The sequence below is a fragment of the Chelonia mydas genome, chromosome 1, assembly GCF_015237465.2.
Source record: "Chelonia mydas isolate rCheMyd1 chromosome 1, rCheMyd1.pri.v2, whole genome shotgun sequence".
Lineage (NCBI taxonomy): Eukaryota > Metazoa > Chordata > Testudines > Cheloniidae > Chelonia > Chelonia mydas.
In genome coordinates, this window is record NC_057849.1 from 153,715,876 (window position 1) to 153,734,090 (window position 18,215).

Consider the following 18,215-nt stretch of genomic DNA (forward strand, 5'->3'; position numbering starts at 1 on the left):
CAGACACTGCCTCCAATCTGTGTATGCAGCTTCCATTGACTGACACTTTGGATCAAGTACATGTGCTAAATCATTAAACCATAGGGCAGTCCAGATTTTAAGAATCAATAAAAGTGTAACTAGTGCACATTTTTTGAAAGAAGCTGTACTGATAGCTCTGGAAGCTGAAGTCTTCAGTTAACCACAGAACATACTCAGTCAGTATGGGGAACATCACTGCAAACTTCTTCACATTACCCAGCGAATATGCTTCACCCCTCATGAAGGGGCTACTGTGTGAATATTAATTAGCACATTAAGTATAACTTAAGAAATAAGAGACTAACCTGTTTGAAATTAAGCTTTTGAAATAATTGTTTTTCTATGCAAAAATGGAAACCTACGTAACTTGTCCTGAATTTTCATCCAAAATAACAACTTTCTGGAAGTATCAGTAATAGTAATAATACACAGAATTTATAACAGGTAATGGCCACTATTGTATCATATTGTGCTCTGGCATCATCTCCCTCTTCTCAATAATTTTCATTACCTGCTCCAACAAACCCCAGGAATGCAAGGATAAGAAGGGGTGATCCACTTGCAAAAATTCCAAAACCAAATGTGAAGAGAGGAGAGAGCAGGACAGTAGCCCAGAAGAGGAAGTTTAGCAGAGTCCATGGTCTTCTAGGAGGTTTAAACTGTTGGCCGGGAAATATGCCTTCCTGATTATACATCTCTTGTAAAGCATCCTGGGAGAGAGAGGGGTAGGTGGAAAAAAAGAATGTTCCTAATTCAGGAATGTTAGTTTTTGCATGAATAGTTCCAAGACTGTAGAATTCCATGATGCCATAAAGGCCCACATCTGTGGCAAGCATTATTAGAGTCTGTGAGAGGAATTTGTATTTTCTGTGGTCTGTCTGGCATTCTGTTATGCTGCAATAACCATCAGTTAATACTATAAACAAACATTTTGAACATTATTTAAAAATAAACAAACGTAAACAAACAGAAATCAAATACTGTCAGTCTCTTTCCACCTCTCTACACGCCACCCCCAGCTGTCAGTGTGTTCAGACTTCAGAGAAGCTTTAGCCCTGAGAACTACTCAGACACTTTCCAGTCCTGTGCTGGTTGCTTCTCTATTGCTCCTTCTTCCTGTTTTTATTACCAGAGAGTCAGGAACCATCTATAGGAGGTGCAGCAGAAAAGTGCTCCTTCTGGAGCTAACAGAGTGAGGCAATGCACAAGCTGACCAGCAGGGTCCTTGCAACCTGAAGATACTGGGGCTTGATTCTTCATAGGAAGGCTCAATCCTGTAGCCAGAACCATAGAATTTCAGAAAGCAATACGCCCTGAAATAAGGCTTTAGAAAAGTGTGGTACTGAGAAAAATCAGACAAGTGGTTACTGTGTCCACATTATTCTTCTCAGTTTAAGACAATGATTTATAAGATGCATATAGAATAAAAAGTCATTTATTTAACCTATCGCTATTTTAGCCTCCATTGACTTTACCAAAAAGAGATGAGTTCAAGACATTCCCTCTTAATAATAAATCCTTTAGTACAAAGACAGCACTTTAGGAATTCCACAGTTACAGTGGCTTTTCTAAACCCACTGAGATCAATTTATGAAAAAAAAATCCTCTAATAAAATTTGACTCCAGTGTTGAATGGAGGTACAGCCAACATCAGATCCTCAACTTGGGCAGCATTCTGTCCAAGTGAAGTGAAATGGTGTGCTATCTGCTTTCCCTGCTTAACTCTACACTTACTCGACAGCAAAGAGGGTGACACAAATGGAAAAGCAAAAACTAAAAATGTGCATCAACGCTCAGCTACCAAAGTGGGAAATTTCATGGGGTATTTTCATAATTTTCAAATGACTCTTAAGTCTGTTTGACACATCGACATCCAGGATACAAGAGGGGCGGACAACAACTAATATTCTTTGTGAACAATTCTCAGTCCCCTTGCCCCAATTGTTTTGAGTATTTTTAGGATCTACAATAAATACGGTTATAATGAACAAAAGTGAAACTTGGGAGAAGAACGCCAAGAACCTTATGAACAATTTGTTGCCTGCCTACAGGTTAAGTGAAGGTTTGGAAATATTGCAGTACAGGTCACCAAGGCAGAAAAAAATCTCAGAAGTGTCAGGGTTTCTGTGCTCTTCTACCTTCCGTGCCAGAAACAGCACACACAAAAAATAAAAATCAAGATATACATTTCAAAACAGATGTACTGATGTACACAAGTCCAATCTATACAAGCACATGGCAAACTTTATGTACAGTTCTCTCCCCATCCATGCAGCTCTATTAAATCTGTGGTCAAGAAATTTACCATCTAGGAAAAAGAGTTGAAAGAAAACTTTTGAGCACCCGGAGAATGCACTACCTATGTGCTCTGACAGCAAACTAACGGACCTGCCTGCATCACGTCAGAAATTGCAGCAGAGATCCGGCAGGCAAGTGAACAGAGAGAGAGGAATAGGCAGAAGAGAACAAAGACTAGCTCTGCAAAAGTTGCAGTCTAGAGCCTCACTCTGCTAAATGTGTTCAAAATGAATGACCACCTCTGGTTTAGAATTATCATGCATCTATAGCTCCTAGAAACGTCCATAGGTGGAACAAAAGCATTTAAAAATTTATGAAAAATACCCCAAACCCGAAGGACATAGCAAAAGAGACCAGGTTACGTATGGTCTCCCCCAAGGGTAGCTGTGTGTGTGTGTGGGGGGGGGGGGGGGGTGTCTTCTATGTCTGTGCAGTATCCCACAACGTTTCCCTTCAAACCACAGCCACCATTCTGTGGTCAAGGAGGAATGGATGGGGCTCCCTTCAAAGCCTGCCAACACTGCTCCTTAAATGAATCTAAGGAATAGCTGCCAAGTTACAAATAGTGCTCCCATTTCCTCTCTCCCTCCACGAGTTGAGTGTGCATTGCTCAGCTCTTGACATGCTGCTCCTTAGAACGTTACTTTATGGCAGATCTAAAAGAGAAAAAAGTCATTTACCTTCTCCTGGTACAGTTTATGAAGCCAGTTTGCAGCTTCCTTTTCATCTACAGGGATATCTTCAAGAGGAAATCTCCTGGTTTATTAAAGAGATTTAAAAAAAAAAAAAAGAGTCTTAAAAGAAAATCCAGATATTTATTTTACTTTAGATCTTTTCAAATGAAGAGCTGCAATTCAATATATAGCAAAAACTATCAGAAGTTTTGGAATTACCAAAGTCATGAAATGCAAATAAGAATCAGACAGCTTTTAATAGAAACCACACCTCCAGTTCCCACTTAGAAATTTGCATTCATGAAACAGCAGAATATACAGCTGTTTGCTACCAACTTCTGTCTCCCTCAGAAAGACATATATTTTCTATTCAAGTATTACTGCAGCCGCAATGGCGTTATCAATGGTTGAATTCAAGTAAGATCTAGTTCACATTTTGACGACTAGAGCTGGTAAACAAACTGGAAAATTATTCACAAACATTTTCATAGTGAAAAAAATAATCTTTTTTTACTTGAAAAATCAAAATTTGGAAAATTGTGACCAGCTCTATTGAAACCGTCTTCTCTTCATATCCCACTTCTAGTGACAATCTACTCATTTCCCTCCTATTCTACTGTCCTCTCAATCACTCTGCCCTTCCAGCAATCAGTCTCCAGCTTTCAAATTACTTCCCACTGCAGAGCCAGCCTTCTTGCTTTGCAGTGTATAGACTCTTCGCAAGGTTCAATCTGCAAAGTCGAAACCTGCAAGGTTCACTTATCCCTAGTTATGTAGCATCTTTTGGAGGGATGATAATAATCTGACCCTGTGATCCTCTGGGCAAACAGAAAAGACACTGGTGGGGAAAAAAAAAGATCAGTGAGATGGCCAATGACCAGGTCAGCAGTTAATACACGTAGTACAATAATCTGTAAAATACACATGGGGGGGGGGGGGGGGAAGTGTTTCCCAGTGCTCTGAAAGACACATTCAACACATTCTAGACCGTTAAATCACTAACATAATATTTAGTTTTTGATAATAGCTTTATAAAGAAGGATTGCACCATTAATAAAAAACATCATTTGCTGAAAGCTCTCTTCCAAAGTCATCACTGCACTGAAATCGCCACTAGAGGGTACTCACAGCAAGACCATTTTAATGATTTAGGAGGATTATTTCAATTCTCTGGAGTCCATTATGAATGAAGACCAGCAAAGTGTGCAAACAGGCTTGGCCATTCCTCTCTGTGCAGAGGACAGCGTACACCTTATGCTCAAAACCTGAGCTCACATGGCTTCCTTTCTTTGACCTAAGCCAAGTCTGCAGACTCATTAAGGGTGCCACATGTGTTCAGTTTGCAGTAAAAGGAGAGAAACATACAGCCTGCGACAGGGAAATGTATGCTAGCTACATCCTACCAGTGAGCTCACCATAACGTCTGGAAAAATTAGATTCAGTTTTGTACTTGCTCATTGCAGCATTGTAAGAAGTTCCCATCACCAGAAAAATTGTATTTCCAGTTGCGATTAACCTCCCATGCCCACAAGCAACTTTAAACAAGGCAGGTTCTAGCACAGTCAAGTGTCTTGAGAAGGCACATTCACCCCACAAATAAATATGTATGTCTAAAATCAGAGCAGACTGAACAATTCAGATGTTAGGTTAGTAACTGGGCACAATTAGTCAGGAAAGCTCAAGTAGCACTAATACCCCAGACTCTTCTGTAAGGTTGACTGACAGCCACTGGTTTTCATCTTTCCTTTAGCACCACCAAGCCACACCAACTCACATCTCATTTAGCAAAGCGGAAGATATTAAGTGGATGAAGCCATTGTTTCAGTGCACAAATATCCAGATATTTGCTTGTGCATACTTATATCTACTTTGCCATGCTTTGGGCACTTACAATTGTCTAGGGAAATCATACTCAGCACATGTGCAGTGCACTGTTACTTGGTTTGTAACTTGTTTCTCCACTTAGCAAAGCACACGCTCCTCATTGGGAATATGTACGTGGCAAGCGTGAAGAATTAAAGTGAAAACAGTTTGAGTTATCCAACTGAAAAAGATTTCTGAAAAATTTCCTGAAGGCATTTCTGAATGCATGCCTTTCCCTTCTCCGTCCCTGGATAATTCCCAAAATGGTCAAATGGAATTGTTCCAGGTTTCCAGTCCCTCTCCACTCTGGGCTCTCAACAAGCATGGGGAATGTCAGCTGAGAGAGTAATTTTCAGGGAAGTTACATAAGCACCTGAGAACAGGATTGGAATGGAAGTTCCTCCCCAACTACAGCTAGTGTTTCACCTGCTTCTAGGCTGGCAGCTCTTGCTCTACATTTTGCTAAATTGTTGCTGCTACCTCTCAATGCTGAAGGTCTAGGTGAGACTCCCAAGAAGTTCTCCTCAATAGGATTCAATACAACACACAACCCCTTGTATCAAAAAGAAGAATAAATTTGGTCAGTAGCTTGGCAACACACTCCATGGCAGTGCCCAATACCCCGGGGAGAGAAAGAAATACCTCTGGTTATTCAACAGCAATCTCTCTATCAGAGTAAGGTAGCGTTTCACAAAGCGTAGGGAACACAAGGATAAGAGGTGGGGAAGGGAGTGGACAGACCTCTCAGTTGTTGTTCAGAGTCTCAACTTTGAGTTTTTTAAAGAAAAGGAATAAAAGGAATTGTTTCAGTTGCGAAGAAAACCTTCAAACTGAAGGTAACAGACACAGAGACACCTGTCAAGTTAGCAGAGGGCCTGAAACAGCAGCTGTGAGGACTGACTGTCTTCATTTATTTCAATCAGTGTTAACTCAGATGCTAATGATGACAATTAACAATGTTGATATTTAAAATATTTGCAGTGTTATTGTAGCCATTGGTCCCAGGATATGAAAAAGACAAGGTGGGTGAGGTAATATCTTTTACTGGACCAACTTCTGTTGTTGGACGGGACAAGCTTTTGAGCATCACAGAGCTCTTCTTTGGGTCTGGAGAAAGAAACTAGAGAGTCTAAGCTAAATACAAGGAAGGACAGATTGTTAAGAGTTAAGGGTTCACACATCTTGTAGGAGACTACTTAAAATGAAGTGGGCAATCAATAAGTCTGCAATCATAGGACAATGGAGGATTAGTAGGCAGCAGGATGTGTTACAAATTGTTGTAATGGGCCACAACACAACGAGCATGTCTGTTGCATCCATGGATTTTAGAGTCTATTAGAGTAACGAATTTAAGTTCCCAGGCTCATCCTTTGAAGGTGATGTGCAGATTTCCTTTGAGGATGAGGACTGAGAGGTCTGATATGTCCAAAAGGCGTGATCCTTTTGTGCAAAGTGTTTGCCCACAGGCGATAGGGTGTTTTTGTCTTACCATTTTTCGGTGTGAATTCATTCAGGATTAATATTGTGAATTCAGTACTAATCAAAGTCACATAAGAAAAGAGAGGAATGATCATACTATGCAGATCTACACAATCCATTATGAGAGACTGCTCGTTTTGGGCAGGACTTTAACACCACATGGCAGGGAGGGCATGATTAGTTTCATTTTCCTGATTCTGGAGGGCGCAGGTGAATGCCAGATTATAGGAGTAGTCATGCCCACTCTTGAAATTTCGACCTAGTGTCCTTCTGGCCTGACAGGTGATGGCTGTGACATGGGCTCTTTTAAGTGAGACTAGTTTGAATGACAGGGAAATGGGAAGATCCTCAGGGCATGCAAAGGAACATCCTCAAGGGATGCAGTGATGAATGACATTTTCCTACCAGTTTTGGGGACACAGTATCCAAACACAAACCTTGTATGTCTCACTTCCATCATTATATGCTCACCTTACACACATATCTGCTTCATATTTCTTTCCATAAAGGATTCCTAATAAAGATGGGTTCTTGTTTCCTCTGAAGTTTAGTGTTACATCGTACACTGCTGAAACTGTCGAAAGAAAGAAAATATAGCTGTTAACCTCAGCATCCAAAGCATCGAGGTTGCTGCTGTTCAAGCTTTAAACAGAAACAAACCCTGATGCAAACATTGCTTTAATAATACCAGTTGGCAAAACATTTCAGAACCCATAGGTTTTATTTACCCAGATGGCCTCCTTAACAATCTAAGCTATGGCAGAGTATATGCATACACCTCACAGGAGTGGAGTGAGAGCTGAATAATTATGCAATGTTTGTATATTGCCACTTTAAAGATGGAAAGTATTAATTTTTGCAAATTAAACTAGAAAAAATTAATACATTTTAAAGATTGTTTAGAAAATGGAGTCTAGTGCTTGAGCTTAATCTTGATGTCATCCAAGGGCCATACTGACTCTGTATTATCACCTACTCACTGAATGCAATGAATACACTGAACTATGATACATAATAACACACATTACTAGTAAGGTTTAGAACAAACAGCTCACCCATACCTGTTCCCCTGAGACACTGGACAGCAGTGGTGAAACCTTTGGTTCTGGGCAACAGATGATATTTCAATTTAGGCAACCCTTTGGATTCAGCCACCTCCATGCTGATACGATGCTTGGTTTCTGTAAAACGAGTTCCTTCACAATACAGGAGAAACTAGCATACAAAACAAGAGGAAAAACAGGGTTTTTCTTAACAAGAAATTATTGTGTAGTACAGATTTGGAGCTCTTACAGGATGGACAGACACACACAATTTCCTCCTTTGTTCTATAGTTATCACGCATCAGAGCCATCCTACAACTTTTCAGTGGCATAATTGAATATAACAGATCATATTATTTGAGAATTACAACCAGCAGTTTGCTGTACAGTATCTGCTTTGAGAACACAGCTAATTAGAGCCTGGTCTCAAAGAATGCGGAACACACATGCAAATATTCAGAGACGCATTTAAATTTAAAGCATCTTTTTGGATATCAGTTTATTTTCTAATCAAGCAAATAGGTTATATATACACACACACGTTCTCTCTCCCCCCCCCTGCTCCCCTGGCTTAATTCCAGCTGAAATATTTCTTCCTTTAAAAGTCACAGGAACACTCAAAAATGCATGATCATGACTTCAGCTTCAAGTTCCAGCTCAGCTACAAGAAACAAGCAATTTCCAATACTAAATAAGGAAATCTTCTTTTCTACCACAAAGATGTAGATCACAGAATGGTAGGACTGGAAGGGACTTTGAGAAGTCATCTAGTCCAGTCCCAAGCACTCATGGCAGGACTAAGTACAATCTAGACCAGTGGTTCTCAAACTTTTGCACTGGTGACCCCTTCCACATAGCAAGCTTCTGAGTGTAACCCCCCTTAAAAATTAAAATCACCTTTTTATATATTTAACACCATTATAAATGCTGGAGGCAAAACGGGGTTTGGGTTGGAGACTGACAGCTCACGACACCCATGTAATAAACTCGCAACCCCCCGAGGGGTCCCGACGCCCAGTTTGAGAACCTCTGATCTAGACCATCCCTGACAGGTGTTTGTCTAACCTGGTCTTAAAAATCTCCATCAATGGATATTCCACAACCTCCCCAAGCAACTTATTCCAGTGCCTAACCTGAAGTTAGGAAGTTTTCCCTAATGTCCAACCTAAACTGCCCCTGCTGCAATTTAAGCCCGTTGCTTCTTGTCATATCCTCACAGGTTAAGGAGAACAATTTTTCACCCTCCTCCTTGTAACAACCTTTCATATGTCCCTTCTCAGTCTTCTCTTCTCCAGAATAAACAAACCCAATTTTTTGCAATCTTGCCTCATAGGTCATGTTTTCTAGACATTTAATTTTTTTTTGTTGCTCTTCTCTGGACTCTCTCAAATTTGTCCACATCTTTCCTGAAATGTGGTGCCCAGAACTGGACACAATGCTCCAGTTGAGGCCTAATCAGCGCAGAGTAGAGTGGAAGAATTACTTCTTGTGTCTTGCTTATAACACTCCTGCTACTACATCACAGAATGATGTTTGCTTTTTTTTTTTTTGCAACAGTGTTACACTGTTGACTCATATTTAGCTTGTGGTCCACTATGACCCCTAGATCCCATACTCCTTCCTAGGCAGTCATTTCCCATTTTGTATGTATGAAACTGATTGTTCCTTCCTAAGTGGAGTACTTTGTATTTGTCCTTATTGAATTTTATCCTATTTACTTCAGACCATTTCTCCAATTTGTCCAGATCATTTTGAATTTTAAACATATCCTCCAAAGCACTTGCAACCCCTCCCAGCTTGGTATTGTCCGCAAACTTCATAAGTGCACTCTCTATGCCATTATCTAAATCATTGATGAAGATATTGAACAGAGCCAGAACCAATCCCTGTGGGACCCCACTTGATATGCCCCTCCACCTTGACTGTGAACCACTGCTAACTATTCTCTAGGAATGGTTTTCCAAACATTTATGCACCCATCTTATAATAGCTCCACCTAGGTTGTATTTCCCTCATTTGTTTATGAGAAGGTCATGCGAGATTGTAGCCAAAGCCTTACTAAAGTCAAGATATACCACATCTACTGCTTCCCCAACTTTCCACAAGGCTTGTTAACCTGTCAAAGAAAGCTATTAGGTTGGTTTGACATAATTTGTTCTTGACATATCCATCCTGACAGTTACTTATCACCTTATCATCTTCTAGGTGTTTGCAAATTGATTGCTTACTTATTTGCTCCATTATCTGTCCGGGAACTGAAGTTAAACTGACTGGTCTGTAATCCGCGTTGACCTTATTCCCCTTTTTATAGACTGGCACTATATTTGCCCTTTTCCAGTCCTCTGGAATCTCTCCCATCTTCCATGACTTCCAAAGACAATTGCTAATGGCTCGGATATCTCCTCAGTCAGCTCCTTGAGTATTCTAGGATGCATTTCATCAGCCCCTGGTGACTTGAAGGCATATAACTCGTCTAACTCATTTTTAACTTTTTCTTTCCCTATTTCAGCCTCTAATCCTATCTCATTTTCACTGGCATTCACTATGTTAGATGTCCAACCGCTTCTAACTTTTTTTGGTGAAAATTGAAACAAAAAAGTCATTTAGCACTTCTGCCATTTCCACATTTTCTGTTGTTATTATTCCCCCCCCCCCCCCCCCCCCCCGCATTGAGTAACGGATGTACCCTGCCCTTGGTCTTCCTCTGGCTTCTAATGTATTTGTAGAATGTTTTCTTGTATTTGTAGAATGTTTCCTTTGTGTCTCTAGCTAGTTTAATCTCGTTTTGTGCCTTGGCCTTTCTAATTTTGTCCCTACATACTTGTGTCATTGGTGTCTATTCATCCTTTGTAATTTGACCTAGTTTCCACTTTTTTGAGTTTCAGATCATTGAAGACCTCCTGGTTAAGCCAGGGTGGGAGAGCCAGTGGCAGGTGCACTTGTGTAGAGAAGAGCAGATTTTGATACAGGTAATGTAAAAGTAAAGCTTTGAAAGTACTGATACCAAATTTAAGGTCATATGGGTCTAAAAAGTTAATACTACTACTGACTACAGTTGAAAGAGCATTACAGGAAAAAAATCCTGAAAAGTCAGAGCATGCAAGGGGCTGGTACGCAAGTGAGAAAAGCTATTCAAAGACATACGTGCCCATTTGAAAGCAAATATATTATCCGGAAGTATCTAAGTATTTTCATTTGGGGGGGGGGAGGAGAGGGGTGTGGAGGGAAACTGGATGGACTCACCCTTACATCACCTGTTTGACCCCACTCTGGACACCTATTGACAAAGGCTGAAACCCTGTACTACACGACTTAAAAAAAACACAATACAGAGAAGACAGATCTGATTCTCCCAGGCTGCCACCCCACATCTTCCCTTCTTGGAAATGAAGCCAGGAGCAAAACTAATAGGAATAGACAACACTAGGTACCTATTCTGGGTGCGACAGGGGTGAATTCTGGATTCTTGGCCATTCTGAGTGGCTGGAACCTATTTCCCCACTTCTCTTGGCCTCATTTCAGCTGCGTGGCACTGCTGCATTCCTAACTTCTGTGTACACAAATCTCTGCATCATATAAAAGCCAAAAAGGGGACGTTGATTCTACATATAACAGCAGTAAATTATGTTTAGTTGCTGTAGTTCACCATGTGCTTGAAAAGTAAGTCCTGCTACAAAATGTGGAAACCAAGATAGTCTCTCAATTTTGCTATAGTCACTGTACATCTGTTATGTAACAGTGCTGTTGTGTCTCTATCTTTCTCTTTAGTATATATACATATTTCATACAAAAAAAGCTGCATTACATGAATGTTAAGGTTGCAAAGTCAAGTACTCCAAAGTTAGGAAATGCCATAATGAATATTATTAATGCAACATTAATTTAACACCATCGTGGTTATGCATTATGAAAGTCTTTGTCAAACATCATGTGGGATATCTGTGGCAGTGCCAGGAATAGAAGAACCCAGCTGTCTTGGTTTTCAGTCCAGCACCTTAAACATAATAACTTCTCTTCTCGCAACTCTCTGCCTCCTTCACTGTCCATCCTGTGCACTGAATGAGGCAGAAGTACTGTAGAACAAATACTATGTGATTTTGTAATTAAAGACTATCATAATGCAAACACACAGGAGACTCAGTGAGGATTGCACAGACAACCTTAATTCTGGCATTTCCTAACTTTTGAGTGCTTGACTGTGCAACCTAAAAGTTATTTTAATGTAATTTTTGTATATAATTTCCTATGTTTTTTTAAAAGAAACTGAACGCCCTCAGAAATTCCATCACCTGGAACCATACTGACCCTCTGAACCATCAGCATGGTTGGAACCTGGACCTTTAGCTGGGCAGCACAGACATCTATCACTTGAGCTAAAAGAATAAGTGGTAGCAGTAGGAGGCTATCTATCCTCTATGTGGGCCAGCCATTAGAAGGTGACATGAGACATACTTTGCCTGTGGCTTACTCAGTTATTTATAGACAGTGGAGAAATGTTGGGAAACAAGGATACTGGTTTCCATTTCTGGCTGAGGGGAGGGGGACAGCAATTCCGATTTCTATTTCTTGCTCTGGAGGGAGTGTGATTGAGTGGTTACAGAGAGCATAGCCAAGCACATAGATCTGGCACATTCATTCTGAATGACAGAGTGGCTAAAAAGATGAGATGTGCCATATTAGAAACCTAATATCAATTCCAAAGTCTGCCAGAAGTGACTTTGTGCAACTTCTCAGCAGTTGCTTTTATTTGTGAAGTTTCTCAATGATATTTGCCTCCCTCTTAAAGGGGATGAGGCCTTGCTCAATCATAAGGGCTCTGAAAGGCACATAATCAACACTGGTTAGTAGAAGAGCTGAGACTAGAGCTCTGTTTCCTCATAGCTCCCAAACAAGAGCACCTTTTCCAAAGCCAAGGGGAGAGGTGTAACTGCTATTGCTGTACCCCTGGTCTGGAGCTCTGGCTCTCTGTCTGCCATTTAGGAGACTTAGTAGAGGTGGAAGTATGCTCTTTGAAGATGGAATGTTCAAAGATTGTACTAGCAAGCCTCTAGCAGGCTTTACTGAGCATGTAAAAATGTTGATTTTAAGAGGATTTATAATAACTCTATCAAATCTGGGTGGATTTCATGGGGAATATATAACACATCTCATGGACCCTAAGACTATCTTCCTTTCAGATTTCAAGTTACTGCTGCAAAATGGGGGCACTAGAGCTCTTGAAAGAGGCAGTTTTATTTAATTTTGCTATTTTGTTAACAATGGCAAAAACTACCTCTGTTTCACTAGCCTCATTCGCAGAAGCAACACCCATTTTCATTAAAACATTCCAAAAGTATTCAGTCTGAGGCAGAGACCAAGCATAGCCCAGATGGCCATAGCATAGGAAATTGACAACAGCGGCTTATAATGCAAACTGTGAAGCCATTTTAACTGCAGACATCACTATTAGCTCCACCTATAAAAAATAATCTTCAGTAACAATTATGCTGGAGCTGGAGAGAATGCTGTTGTCCTGAACAACTTTTCCCTTCTCAGAAAATCTTTTCTGTTCAGCACTGTTTGTGAACTTTATCTGATCACACAGCCACTGGATTGCTAGTTTAATCACTTTGTAAAACATTTTGGAATATACTGGGTATGAGAGGTGCTATGTGGAACCAAAATCTTTTCAGCACCTCTTATAGTGGTGCCTGGTACTATTGGAGTTAAGCTTTGGGCCCACGAAGGAATTTACAATACGGACCTTTTAGCGTTGCATTTGGAGACTGAAATGCATTGCACAGGTTCTCAAGCCTGATGGAACTTATTTTTAAATAGGTTTCAGAGTAGCAGCCATGTTAGTCTGTATCCGCAAAAAGAAAAGGAGTACTTGTGGCACCTTAGAGACTAACAAATTTATTTGAGCATAAGCGTTCGTGAGCTACAGCTCACTTCGTCGGATGCATTCCACTGAATGCATCCGACAAAGTGAGCTGTAGCTCACGAATGCTTATGCTCAAATAAATTTGTTAGTCTCTAAGATGCCACAAGTACTCTTTTTCTTTTTAAATAGACTCAAATCAAGTTAAATTCTTGGTGGTGAGGAGTCATGGATACATTAGCTCAAAAATGTGAAACCATGAAAGTATCTTTCAGAATATTAATTTTTTTTCTGGTTTAATTATGATGTTGTATTATTGTAATATACCCCACAAAACTGAGCTTAATGAACTGTTGGATGCATATATAAAGGAGAAGTGGACTTCAAAGGCAATTGGAGACATCTGTATATTCTTGCAGGTTTCTCAAACACCTGTACAATTTCACAGAGCAAAGAGAATGCACTGATGCAAAAACTTTCCATTGTAATCTGCAACCTTTGTAAATCTCTCCTCCCACTGCCCCCCTGCAGGTTACGGCAGGAAAAAAACATCCTATTTTTTAAAATAATATGTTTAGTTTAGCCTGGACAATTTAGCCTAGATTCACAAGTTCAGTAGTAAAACTTGAATAATGTATTTTTTGGGTAAAAAGAGTTATTGAAAGTCCCTTTATCCTTTTAGCAGGGGGAAAAAAGTTGTAAGTTTTGAGACGTGTAAGCTTAGGTTTCTACTGCTAACTGCTTTGAGAAATACTTATGCACGTTTACCAACAATTTTCAAAATGGCATGCCTAGCCAATAACAGATCAGAAGCCTGGCTAGTGTGCAATGAAGTCACTTGCAACAAGGCATATAGCTATACGCTTCACATGTAATCACAGGAAGAAGGCGGCGCTCTTAAGTATGAAGCTGACACACCACACAAATATAGTCTTCATAATTGCACTCTAAGCAGAGGAGACACTATATATAAAGGATCAGACACTTACCCACATATATTCAGGATAATCAGACAAACATTTTAATCCCTTAATAACTGTATCTCTGTCTTCTTCCCATTTCCTTTTGCAGAAAACGATCTCAAGGAAGTACCACGTCCAACCAATCAAGGGCACATACAACAGTTCTTTCTTAGCAAGAACTTTGGAACTCTGGAAGAAACGCCACCCAATGACATTTGATTATTTATATATGTCAGATCTAAGCAAAAGCACTAAGGCTGGGATTTTCAAAAGTGCTCAGCACTGGCCTAGCTCAGACCACACTGAAGTCAATGGGAGTTCTTTTGAAAATCCCACCACAAATGAAAAAGCAAACCCAGGAGTTTAAAATTAAATCAAGATTAAGGAAAAGTTAACAGAATCACTCACCCCCAACACTCCAAAGCGTTCAGTCATGGTCCAACCACACAAGAAGTCAATTTCAAAGTTGTGATTCAAGATGATGATCACATGTTCTTTTCCAAATTTATCCACTGTGGCCTGGTCTGAGAATAAAGTGCACTCTGTGCCTGACCACCATTCCAGCAACATTACTAACTCTGAATAATATTGGGGGGAGGGGGGGAAAAAAGACACAGGTTAGGTGTAATGCACAGGTTAGGTGTAATGCTTAACCATAACACATTTAATATTCTCTGTCCGTCCCAATCCCGTTCCAAACTTTTCTAGACCACAATGTTTATCACCTTTTTAATCCATCCTGCTAAGGTTGCTGGTTTATATTATATTATAGATTAAATGAGTTATCAGACTGACATACACCAGATAACCTGCATTCATATTTATGCTACCACCCTGAAATGGCATTTAGGCCGCGGGATAAATACCTGATTGTTATTGTTGCTCAACGTAAATTCAAGATTTCACAAACACCAATCTCCCCACCCCGCCACCCTGGAACCTGAAAGCAGGGCCTTTCAGCAGTAGACTTTTCTACTAAGTGGATACATCTCCTCCCAGGTGGAACACAAATTATGCATAGACTCAACCTAATGTTTCCACTGAGTTCATATGAAATATGCTTGATTGAGGTAAACAAACCAATATCACGGGCTTTTAATGGATCAATGCCACAAGAATTTCTGCAGTATATTTTAATATTAAACACATGACTGTAATAATTCTCTATTAGGGTTACCAACACAAAGCCAGAGACAAATGGGGGAAGAACGGGGAGAATTCAGAGAAATTACTGTGTAAGAACAGAAGGAGAAATTGCTTTTCCTTTATTTAGTCTACAAAAGAAGGAAAGAGAAAGATCCTTTTCCTTCTCCCTTCTCTAACTCTTCTTCTACATTTGTGTTTCCTCTATCCTTCCCTCCATTTCATCTTTCTCTCTGATGTCACATTCATTACCCACCCCTTTTCATCTTTCCTTCTCTTCTCCTGCATATTTAGAATTCCCACCATCCATAGAACATTCACTAATGTAGCTTTGCACTTCAGCTTTGTTTCGTAAGGCACGGGCTGAATGAGTTGGGGCAGTGTCTCTCTATGTGAGGGCTTCTCCACCTGGTGGTAGCAAGGTCTCCAGCCTGCCCTTCCCATAGAGCTAAATGGGCTGGGGTCCAATTTTGATCCAGACTAGACATGAGGCAGACTCAGAGGGGTCTGAGTATGGAAAAAAATTGAGAACCACTGCTCTACGTTAATCAAAGAGGGGTTAGCTTCTCCAGGACTGATTATCTAAATTGCTTTTCTTGTCATATCCACAAGCCTATTCACTTAGATCTCATTTATTCAGGGCCCCTTTATGGGCTTGAAGAGACTAATGTAACTTGTACGTCAAGTCTGACTCTTTCCCACTGTGATTTAAAGAAGGGAGGAAATGAGAATATTAACAGGGATGCATAATTTACAACTACAGGTTTCTCTCAAACCTGGCCAGCCCTATTTCCTAAGTGATGAAATGCATCAATTAAGTGCATGTTTGGTGGTTTCAGTGAGAGGTTTGTGAATAAACCTCTGGTATACTTTAAACTATTCCCATACTAACTTAAAAAGAAAAGGAGTACTTGTGGCACCTTAGAGACTAACAAATTTATTTGAGCATAAGCTTTCGTGAGCTACAGCATCCGAAGACGTGAGCTGTAGCTCACGAAAGCTTATGCTCAAATAAATTTGTTAGTCTCTAAGGTGCCACAAGTCCTCCTTTTCTTTTTGTGAATACAGACTAACACGGCTGCTACTCTGAAACCTGTCATACTAACTTAGTGCTTCAACATATATTAATGCACAAATATGTAAACCTTAAATAGAATTATCTTGCTATCCTGTGGAAGAAATCTTAGCCACTGTTGAGATCAGTAAAACTCTTATTACATCATCTATATAAAGAATTAAACAGTCAAATATATATAAGAGATGGAGTAAAACCCTGTTGTGTTGTTATAAAATTTCTGAAGCAACTGTACAGGGGACTCAATATAAATTAACAACTAGACTACATTTCATCATAGCTGTCGTCCTCCTCAACCCCTTTTTTAAAAAAATCGTATGCACCCATTTAGGTCTTGTCCTATTCCACATTGCAAACATTTTGGGACACAGACTGTCTTTCCCGCATGTCTGCACAGCATGTAGCCTTGATCCTCATTTTGTGTCCTTAGGCATGATACAAATACCACCACCACCCTCACTGTAGCAGGTTTGCAGCCAGATCTAGTCCAGTATGTTTAAAATGCAAGAAGTGGGGGATGTCACTAAGTGGGCCCACCATTGATGGAGCTGTCCTTGGATTTAAGATATTTGGGGCTCAGATTACTGGAGGATTATTCAATGACTTCAGTGTGTTATTCCACAGCACCTACTCTTAATCCTGCTGACTAGTCAATAACTTGCTCCTTTATGCAGCCGGAATTGAACCTTATTATGCTAGACACAGGACAAATTGCCTATCTCTTTCTGGAGATTAATGTTATTACATCTCCTGTATCAAACTCTACTCTCTGCTCTTAAAAAATCTTCCTTAAAAAAAGAAGGATGGAAGCTGTACCTGAGCTCTCCATTCCAAAGAGAACAAAAATTCAACAGACCAGACATGGATCCACTGGTATGAGAACATTCCCACCATTTACTCTGAAATATTCTTGTGAGATTTTTCCTGGCGCTCATACTGAGATATGAGGGTTGGGGAACAGGGGAGTTACTACGAGGAAGCACTGATATATGATGCATATACATCAAGGAGTGGGGCTTTTATTTCTTTTGGTGATTTTTTTAAAAAAAGGATTGGGCTCCAGATATTTAGTCTCAAACTGATCCTGTCAATGCTATGGCCTATTCCCTTAAATCTTGTTTTTTGTTTACAGGATGGTTTGGACACTCGCTCTAACTGCCTGCGAGCCAACAAGATTTCACTTTAACAAAAAAAAAATGCTTATAATTTAGCCCAACCCCTCTCAGATTCTAGAGCTTCAGCTTGCCAGAAGAGGGGCTCCTGTTGCCTCCCGAGAGGAAAACCATCCAGAAACAAAGTAAGCCAAAGAGTAGCAGGATACATCTGTCTACTGCTCTAGAGTAAAGAGGACAGTAGTTTCAAGATACCAAGATTTTAAGATATTATTTTTACAACTGGACTAAACTAAGCATACTGCCCTATTAATAAGCATGAGTCATTTGAAGAGAACTAACACTGAAATACAGATTCTCTTCATAAATTAAATATGTTCTGAAGTGTTTTCTATTTGTAGGGAGCCTGAGAGACACTCCAGCACTGGTTTACCACAGGAAGGTGGTATTCACCAAAGCACCATACTGACCATTTTAGTTGAGATGTGTTAGAGCAAGAGATTCAAGCTTCCTGAATTGAGTACATGTGCGAATGACCTTCCACTCCAAATAATCTTCCTGATAATGTATATCACAGCTACCACAGCTAGCAAGTTCTAGTCAAAAAGTGATAACTAATGTTACACTGATGGCAAAAAACCAACCAACCAAATAACCCACAAACAACAAACCAAACAAAAAAATA

The 18,215-nt window shown here is 40.0% G+C and overlaps 1 protein-coding gene across 4 annotated transcripts in view; it reads right to left on the reverse strand.

Annotated features, from left to right (window-relative positions):
• Positions 1-18,215, reverse strand: part of AGPAT3 (1-acylglycerol-3-phosphate O-acyltransferase 3) — a 140,487-nt gene that overhangs the window by 6,391 nt on the left and 115,881 nt on the right. For all 4 annotated transcript variants that reach the window (XM_027826821.3, XM_043538161.1, XM_043538162.1 and 1 more), the window contains 6 exons: positions 14,609-14,778; positions 14,228-14,389; positions 7,397-7,550; positions 6,807-6,909; positions 3,000-3,075; positions 533-731 (listed from right to left, as the gene is read on the reverse strand). In XM_027826821.3, coding sequence (XP_027682622.1) covers positions 533-731; positions 3,000-3,075; positions 6,807-6,909; positions 7,397-7,550; positions 14,228-14,389; positions 14,609-14,778 — 864 coding nt within the window. The remainder of the gene's footprint in view (positions 1-532; positions 732-2,999; positions 3,076-6,806; positions 6,910-7,396; positions 7,551-14,227; positions 14,390-14,608; positions 14,779-18,215) is intronic.